The sequence below is a fragment of the Alosa alosa genome, chromosome 12 (assembly GCF_017589495.1).
Source record: "Alosa alosa isolate M-15738 ecotype Scorff River chromosome 12, AALO_Geno_1.1, whole genome shotgun sequence".
NCBI lineage: Eukaryota > Metazoa > Chordata > Actinopteri > Clupeiformes > Clupeidae > Alosa > Alosa alosa.
Window position 1 is genome coordinate 16,974,708 of NC_063200.1, and position 10,000 is coordinate 16,984,707.

The 10,000-nt window shown below is 44.7% G+C and overlaps 1 protein-coding gene across 4 annotated transcripts in view; it reads left to right on the forward strand.

Moving 5' to 3' along the window:
- The window catches only part of fcho2 (FCH and mu domain containing endocytic adaptor 2), a 66,244-nt gene that overhangs the window by 27,472 nt on the left and 28,772 nt on the right, over positions 1 to 10,000 (forward strand). For all 4 annotated transcript variants that reach the window (XM_048258236.1, XM_048258239.1, XM_048258240.1 and 1 more), the window contains exons 7-8: positions 100 to 198; positions 3,458 to 3,554. In XM_048258236.1, coding sequence (XP_048114193.1) covers positions 100 to 198; positions 3,458 to 3,554 — 196 coding nt within the window. The remainder of the gene's footprint in view (positions 1 to 99; positions 199 to 3,457; positions 3,555 to 10,000) is intronic.

Consider the following 10,000-nt stretch of genomic DNA (forward strand, 5'->3'; position numbering starts at 1 on the left):
TGTGTTTTTAATGCTCTTGAGATGGGTTCAGTGTCTCCGGAAGAGGAGCTTTTCTATTTCAGTCAAGGGTACTACTGAAACTTTGTGTGTGTGTGACAGAAATTTCAGGGCATTGAAGAGAACCATATCCTACACATGAAGGAGATTATTCAGTCTTACTCCCGTTCTGTTGAAGAGACACACGTTCAGATCGGAGAGGTAAGAAAGCGCCGCACGCACGGACACACACACACACACACACACAATCTCTTATTTGAATCTGTGAGTAAGGGATTAAAACATTTCCAATAACATCATGTATTGCTATTATACACTATACACAATTATACTCACTCGCTCACTCACTCACTCACTCACTCACACACACATACATATGTATACACACACACATATGTATACACACACACACACACACATATGTATACACAGCCAGTGGCGAGAGACTAGCCAGTGTGCATATCCAAATTTGTGTGTCTGTCTGTGTGTATGTGTCAGAATGTGAGTGTGTGTGTGTGTCTGTCATCTGCATTAGTGTCGGCTTTGATCACTGTAATTGTTTGAGGGTGAATCAGGAAACTGCGTTTATGCTCAGCAATTAAAATCTGATCAAAAGCACATTGGGCTTTAGGTCTCCTTCGCTGGGCGGCTGATTACTGCACACACTCCTACAACCACGGCACACACAAACCACGATCCAAAACACACACTCACTAACACACACTCAATAACTCATATGATCAGAAGATTATGTCTATTGATTTGGTTTGTGTGTGTGTGTGTGTGTGTGTGTGTGTGTGAAGGTTTAATTATTTAATTTTGCATGTATTTTTTATTTATTTTAATTTATTTTGTATTAATTATACTTTTTTTAATATACTATACATATACTATATTATTTTATGAAAGTTCATTCTGATCCACCATTGGGTGAAAATAAAAATCTGGAAATTATTGCATTGTGTGCTGCAATCCCTGTAAGGACCACAGGGGGCGACATGGATCCATTCTCACTGGAAAGTCCATCCATGAGGAGAATATCGCAAAAGAGACACACTTACTTACTGTCTCTCTCTTATACATACACACACACACACACACACACACACACACACACACACACACACACACACACACACACACACACACACACAGCACTGAGTGCCATCTCTGTGGTTAATTAAAACAGAGCCTGAAGGTGGGTGATAGCTCTTCTAAACAGCTGGGAAATTACACACACACACACACACAGAGCTCCTCTCTATATCTGCCTTGAACACACACACGCACTTGTACACACAGACATAAACACATCCACATGCAAGCATATAAACACACGCACACACGCAAACACGCGCACACACACACAGCACACACACACATACACATACACATAAACACACACAGCAAAGAAATCCAGATTCTGAATTCCCTTTAAACCATTGAACCAGTGATTGAACCTTATATAGAGACACGTATGGGCAGAGAGAGAGAGAGAGAGAGAAAAAGGAGAGAGAGGGCAGCCCATCAGTACTGAAGCTGGCATAATGCCTCTTCATTCATGACCGTTTTGAAACAAACCCACACATTTATGCTTGCTCACACACACACATTGACACACACACAGTATTCCATTCTCTCTTTAGACTCCAAGTAAACTTCCATGTTAATTGTGTTTGTGTCTGTGTGTGTTTAAATGCCAAGCTTCAGAGGATTGCATGCCAATTATGTCCTCTGAGAGGAGTGTGAGATATACCAGCCACACACACACACACACACACACACACACACACACACAGAGAGAGAGAGAGAGAGACGAGGCAATGCTGCAGGAGCCAAGCCAAAGTTATAGATCTGTGTGTGTGTGTCTGTTTATCACAACATTGTGTGTGTGTGTGTGTGTGTGTGTGTGTGTGTGTGTGTGAAAACAGGCTCTATGCCACTGGCAGGATTACTCTGTTTGTCGTCATCATGGGAGATGACTCACTCACTTGGCTGCCCCCAATTTCCTGCTAAACATCTAAACAAACAAACAAACAAACACACACACTCAAAAACTTGTAAATCTGCTTGTTTTACCCAAAATGACACCAGCGGGCCAAGCAGCCAGTCAAAATAAACGACAGAATGGGCCAGGCCTGCAATGGACTCTACTTCTCTCTCTCTCTCACACACACACACACACACACACTCTACTTCTCTCTCTCTCTCTCACACACACACACACACACACACACACACACACACACACACACACACACACACACACACACACATTGTCATGCACACACACTTACATAGACACACTATTTTTTTCCCCCCAGAGACAAATCTGCCGAGTGCAAGCTTGTCACTGTAGTTTTTGTAAAAAAAACACTTAACCTGGAGGCATGACAACGCAGCTTTCTGACGTTTACCTCACGGCAAGCGTGCACATGTAAGTGTGTGTGTGTGTGTGCGCGCACCATATTGCCTTTGTCACACCCTCAATCCTTGTGCTTATGAAAACAGAGACATGAAGCACCTCCCGACAGGCATAATCTGTCATTACTCACACACTTCATGCCATGCACTCACACACTCTACACCCCTTACTCTCATACACACAAGTAGATACAAACACTCAACACACAAGCCTACACACACACACACACACACACACACACACACACACACACACACACACACACACACACACACCACCACCACCACCAAAGTACTTCCATGACTACATTTAAACTATGCAATTCTTTCTCTTACTCACACACCGGCAATCACACACACAAGCTTCACTCTCTCACACACACACACACACACACACATCATCACTCACTTACACTACAAGGATCTCTCTTGCGCTTGATCTCTCACTGACACACACACACACACACACACACACACACACACCCTCTCTCTCTCCCTCTTTCTCTCATGCACACAAACACACAAACACACACACACACTATCCTCTCTCTTTTTCACTCACTCACACACACACACACACACTCTCTTTGTCTCTCACACACACACCCATGCGTGTCTTCTTTTGGTGGTGTGCGGTGTGTTGTCGTGCAAGGCCGTGCCCCCCCTGGGAGAGTAGTGTGTGTGTGTGTGTGTGTGTGTGTGTGTGGTGTCGTGTGGAGCCAGCCCGTGCCTCTCTTTGGAGTGTAGAGAAAGGGAGAGAGTGTGTGTGTGTGTGTGTGTGTGTGTGTGTGTGTGGTGTCGTGCAGAGGCAGCCTGTGCCTCTCTTTGGAGTGGAGAGAAAGGGAGAGTGTGTGTGTGTGTGGTGTCGTACAGAGGCAGCCCGTGCCTCTCTTTGGAGTGGAGAGAGAGTGTGTGTGTGTGTGTGTGGTGTCGTGCGGAGGCAGCCCGTGCCTCCCTTCAGAGAGTAGTGAGTGTTCATTTGAAGTCTGCCTCGCGCGCTGACAGTTGCCCTCTTTGGTGCCTTTTAATATTTCAGGTGCAGAAAGAGTTTGTAAACAACATCGAGAACACTTCAGTGGAGAGTCTCATCAAGAAGCTGGCGGAGAGCAAAGGAACCGGCGTGGAGAGACCAGGTGAACACACACACACACACACACACACTAGGGCTGCACAATTATCGCAATCGTAATCGTAATATATGAACCAATGCAATTACCTAATCGCAAAAGCCACAAATAATCGTGTAGAGTTCATTTTGTCACATTTATGACGTTTATATTTATGTCCTCCTCCTTGACTGTGCCACTTCTGGTTGGCGGGTGTGCGTACTAGTGCTTGAGGTGCACAGAAATTCTTCTTGAGCTTGAGCTTCCCAGTCCATAGGGGACGCTGCTCTTCTTGTGCACTGGCCGTGCTCACCAGTCAGCGGTGGCACAAATTAATGAGACATTTGGGATATTGTACTGAATCAGATCATTCACATTGAAAAATCATATCGCAAAAATTGTAATCGCAATGGCAGTATATGTCAGAAAAATCGCAATTAGATATTTTCCCCAAATCGTGCAGCCCTAACACACACACACACACACACACACACACACACACACACACACACACACATGTGCACACACATTCATATAAACACGCATGTGTGCACGCACACATGGACACACACACGCACAGATGGATGTAAAGAGACAGTATACACTACAGTCTCTTACTATCACTGGCATGCATATCCTCTCTCTCTCTCTCTCTCTCTCTCTCTCTCTCTCTCTCTCTCTCTCTCTCTCTCTCTCTCTCTCTCTCTCTCTCTCTCTCTCTCTCTCTCTCTCTCTCTCTCTCTCTCTCTCTCTCTCTCTCTCTCTCTTACTTTCTCTCTCTCTCTTTTTCTCACACACACACGTATACACACACACACACACACACTACTCACATTAGTGTAAATGTGCCTTTTAGACAGCTATGGGAGCAGGCTGTGCCCAGCTATCCGTGACCTGTTGGATCTGTTGGTTTTTATTCCCAGATAAAGGAGGGCCCTGTGTGTGTGTGTGTGTGTGTGTGTGTGTGTGTTCAATGAGTGCATGGCGCTTTAGTTGAGAAAGATTAGAAGTACGCACACTTACACTCAGCCACACAGAGACACAGACAGTCTCTCTCACACACACACACACACACACACACACACACACACACACAGAGTTGTGAGGGGAGTAGGTCGGCAGGGTTTTGCCTTGATTACTGTGATTACTGTAGCATGGCAGAGTTTGTTTAGGGAGTTTGAGCAGAGCCATGACCCATGGAGAAGAGCAGACCTCAAATTCACACTGCCGCCTCGTCAAAGCCCTGCGTCACGCACACACACATACTCACACACTCAGTAGCCGCTGGGCTTGTCCTGTGTCTCAGTCTAACTGCCCATTGCCCCCTGGTCACATACACACAGTTACACACACCCCTCACTGACTAGCTCATCAGCGTGTCATTCAGTCACATGTTAACCATAGCCCGCCTTCCAGAACTTTATGGAACTTGAGAGTTCAGGAACTATTCAACTTCAGAACCACACAGTTTTTTTTTGTATTCTGAGGCACTATTTGAACCGGAATGATACTATGAAGTGTCTTTGTGCCTCTTTGATCTCTGAAACTTTCCACCATGCTATTATATAGCCCATAAAACTGGCTTTTCTTGTAGTTGTATTTTGATAGGAATTATTTATTTTGGTTTAGGCTAGAATTAGGCTAAAGTTACCATTTACTCTCTGAGGAGCTAGCCTAGCCTTTACAGCATTCCCTATGAGAATTTAGGAAAATCAAAAAAATAACGCTCCCGATAGTTAATGAGCTCCTTGAGACCTCACATTTTGTTTCCTTTCAATAAAATCAGCGTGTATGTTGTCTCCTTGTGGACTTGGACTTGACCTGTTAAATCTCTAAAATATCACAGTTACTACAACTCTGCTACCAGCGGAAAAATACTGACTACTGACTACTGTCTCCTAGCGAAATACGTCACAAGTCGAGCAGAATCTATAACCATAGTTAGCTGTACCAGAGAGGGTTTAAGGATCTTTGGCTGTACCAATTGAGGAAGTTTTCTCACAACAATCACGTAGTTAACTAAGTTAACATGTCAATTACTGAAGGGATTGGTAGCAACAATCTGTTGAATAGTATAAATGAGATATTTTAGGCATGAACAAAAGTTACATGAGAGGGGAGTGAGAAAAGATTTATCTGTGTCCATTGATACCTTTCAATGGTCCTGCTTGCTGCTGACATGTAGTCTGCTTTTGTTTTAGCATTTTGGTTCATGACAAAAGACCAAATATTAAATACATTTTAACTCACCAAACCGAAAACCAAAGGTTTTCTATAGCCGTATTTTCAAGAACCCCATACATTTTCCCAAAGAGATTTTTTCTTACGAACCAGAAAGTGATAAAATGCTAACGCTAAAAACTAGACGTTTCTGGGTTCCTTCCCCACTCTATGGGGCTGCGTTAATCTTTGGTCCCCTTAATCTATTTAAAGCTGCAGTTGGTGAGTCTGACAGATTGAAGGGACTTAGCCAAAATTTTGAATGTTTACAACTCTCGTGCCCCTCCCCCACTACTACAGAGCACCCTCTCATTGAGTTTGTGCTTGTCAGTGCGCACCAGACTACACCAGACTGTGATTGACATTCAGATGTCACACAGCCCTGCTCTGATTTGACCAGAAGAACCGGGAGCTGTGGATTTTTGCAAAACAAATAACAGGCTCTAGGTGGAGGTAGAAGTGCAGGGTTTTTTCTAAAACCGGCTGATTTATGTTGTTCTGTCGGAGCATAGTGTCGGTTTCAGTGAAATATGATAAAAAAAAATCTTGCCAACTGCAGCTTTAATGAATTGTGAGTAAGTTTGGGGTACCGGAGTTTGGTTTGTTAATCTGAAACGTCACTACTCCTAACTGCTGCATGTTGTGTAATGTCCTTTTACATGCTATGCTAAAGCTAGCTAACAGCCTTCTTTATTCCACTTAGCACTAACAGCCATGCTACACACTCCCATTGCATGGTGTGTGCTAATAGCCATGTAACACCACATGCTAACTTTAACGACCAACTACGTCACATGCTAACTCTAATGGATAGGCTACTACACACTTCCTATCACATGGTGTATATTGTAGTAGCCATGCACCATTCTGCAGCATCACATGCTAACTCTAACGGCCAGCTGTGTCACATGCTAGTTGGAATGTGAGGGGTGCCCAGCTTTACTGCAGATTACCTCGTCTGAAACTGATGGGTCTCCACAAGGTCTAATTAACCTTCTTTCCTTTCTAGCCGTCTCTCTCTCCCCCCCTCCTTCGCCACCTCTCCCTCACTTACACACACATTATCCCATCAATCTTCGCGCCTTCGCTCTCCTCCTAGCCTCTTTCATGTGGGGCTAATCCTGAAAAATCCTGTTTCGCCGGCCTGTAAAATGGTGTTTTGCACCCACTGTAGGCAACTGTAGCTACTATTTCCTGTTAGTGACCAAACGTGTTAAAACTGATTTGATGGGATATTTGCAGACTTCATTTGTTGACTTTGCAAGTTTGCCCCTGCTGTGCCCCTGAGGTTCTGCACTGGTTTTGTCATTTGCTGACTAAATGCAGACTAGGCTAATGTTAGGGGCCCAGCCTCTGTGATGTATATCTAGAGCCACTGTGGCCCCAGTGTTTGCATTGCCCAGTGCTACGTACACAGTCCTGTCCGTGTGTGTGTGTGTGTGTGTGTGTGTGTGTGTGTGTGTGCTCGCGCCATGACCTCCTCTGTCCAGACGGGACGCCCGCGTCCCCCTGCTCCGCTCCGTGCCGCTCGTCGCTCATTTGTTTTGACAGCGGCATTAATTGAGGCTAAAAACAGTTTGGAGAGAAAAATTCCTCCCCGCAACAAGCTGTTCATTAGGAATCGCGCCGCTGTCAGAAAAATCTCCCGTCCGGTTCGCTGATGACCTGCGCGGAAACAGAGGTCCGTCCAGCAGCTCCAAGAGTGAGAGAGAGAGAGAGAGAGAGAGGTTGAATAAACTTTGTACTGCGGAAACAATCCCGAAGTGACACACTGCGAGGCGGGTTGGGGGAGGATGGAGTTTGCAGTGTTCACTGATATCCAGCTGGGTTGTCAACTGGCGGCCAGCCAGGCACGCAAGGCAAGCCTGGCTCTGCTCGCAGCGGCGGCATGAGAGGCATACTGTATGCAATAAAAAAAAAACGCCTCTTCCGTTTCGCTTATCCGTAGCTTCAGGCTTCTCTCACATATTTCATACACACACACACACACACACACACACACACACACACACACACACACACACACACACACGTGGAGGAAAAACAACCTCTCATGACAAAAACCAACTCGTTCAGGCTCTCTGTAAAAAGTGCTTGTATCGTCGTTGCCTGTTTGGGTTCGATTGGCGTGGGTTAAAGTGTGTAAATGTTGTCAGATACAATAAAGCAGCATTGCCCTTGATTTTGTCATGATTGGTTGTTTTTCCACGAATATATGCACATTTTTATTTTCACTGTCAGTCCATGTTTTGACAACGGTTTGCAAGCAGGGCCTAATCATCTATGCGCCAATGTCCTCTTTTTCATTTTCTGAGTTTTTAGTTTATTCAACAGTGCCTGTTGTTATTACACTCGATAAAAAGCAGGGATCCAGGAAGTGTTCGTTAAATGTTTAAATCTCTGCACGTTTCTGTAGGTTGCTTAGGATTGGAGCGGAGATGCGAATTGGATTATAATCTGCCCCACTTCTGTTATCCGCCCTCTCAGTCGGGTACCGAGGAACCACGACTAGACATGTGCGGCCGTAGCGTGGCGCATTTGTGTTTTGATTGGAACAGAGAGCACATTAGTCACTCATGTCTGTGTGTGTGTGTGTGTGTGTGTATGTGTTTGTATGTGTGTGAACTGTGAAGGGGGAGAGAGTGCCCTGCCCTGACGTTGATGATGTACAGTAGAGCAGAGTGGTCATTGGCGTGCGCTTTATCCACTCCACTTGGCGAGATGCGTGACTCTCGTGACTCCCCGCTTCCCTGCGCAGCCGAACAATGCACACACACACACACACACACACACACACACACACACACACACACACACCCTCTGGGAGACGACGCTCTGTATTGAACCGCCACCGTATATGTTTGAGTTAAATATCATTCGCCTTTGTTTTTTCAGGTCAAGGCATTTTGTGCGATGGAAATAGTGCTCCGAGCTCTCTCTCTCTCTCTCTCTCTCTCTCTCTCTCTCTCTCTCTGCCTCTCTCTCTCTCGTCTGATTGAAAACGCCCTCTCGGTTTTCTTGGATATGCATTAGTCCCCCTGCGACTGTAAACACAAAGGCGAGCTCGCTAAAGGCCTATTCCCCATCGGGCTGGCTAGCTCTCAGCACCTTCAGTCACGGAACGCATACAATCCATATTTATAAGTCTGAGGTTACCAGAACACCCGAATAATTAACCGCTTTCTCTTAGCGAAAGACTTTGATTAAGGCACTGCTAGTCATATTATGCTAGTCATATTATATTATTAAACTGAGCATAGTTTTTAGTTTGTTCGAACAGTATGATTAAAAATTAAAATTATAATCATTCCTATCTATTCACAGTCTTTTGTATGACTTGTAGGCCCATGTGCTGTTACAGGCTTTGCTTTAACATTTTAGTTGTGTTTTAGATTGGCATTAATTGTGCATTAATCTCGTAGCAGTTTGTGGATGGTGGGCTGTCCCTTTGGCTAATTAGGAGAGATGCATTATTAACGCACTGCCGTTTGTTGAATGCAGACTTCAATGTAGATTTGTTACTTTTTTCTTTGCGGGTCCTTGCTTCTTCCCTCTGTGTGTGTGTGTTGTGTGTTATGTGATAGCGTGTGTGTGTGCGTGTGCGTGTGCGTGTGTGTGTGTGTGTGCGTGTGCGCGTCATTCTTATGAAAACCATGCGTGTTGATCCGACTTGAGTAGCCCTGAAAGCGTCGCGTTCCAAGTGCAAAACCTCGGAGGTAAATATGTAAAATTGATGAGCCTTAAATCAAGCGTGGCTTTTGTTGTTTTTCCAGCCATTTTCTGTCATCTCAAAGCATGTATGAATGAAGATTTCTTGCGCGGATACATCTGCATCTGTCTGTGGTCAAAATCAGATCAGGGTCATGTGAAGGTGCCAGTTTGACTCTGTTATTTTAAATTTGTTTGTTTACTTAATAATTGTGCGATGCATTCAGCTATCCAGAAGGGCATTCACCCGTGACTGTGTGTGTGTGTGTGTGTGTGTGTGTGTGTGTGTGTGAGGGAGGGATTAAAAAGATGGGCAATATGAAATCTCCAGGTCTCTGTTCTTGTGCTAAAAGAGAATAATTTGTCCGTATATAGCCGTCATTACTTGATTTAACTTTTTGTGACTGTGTATATTTCAGTGTGTGTGTGAGTATGTCTGTGTGTGTATGTTTTGAGGTGGGGATATACTTGTTTTGCCATAAAGTAATAAGGTTTGTCTGTTCAGTGGAATTAGATGTGCAAGCATTGCTGGCAGTGTATGAGTT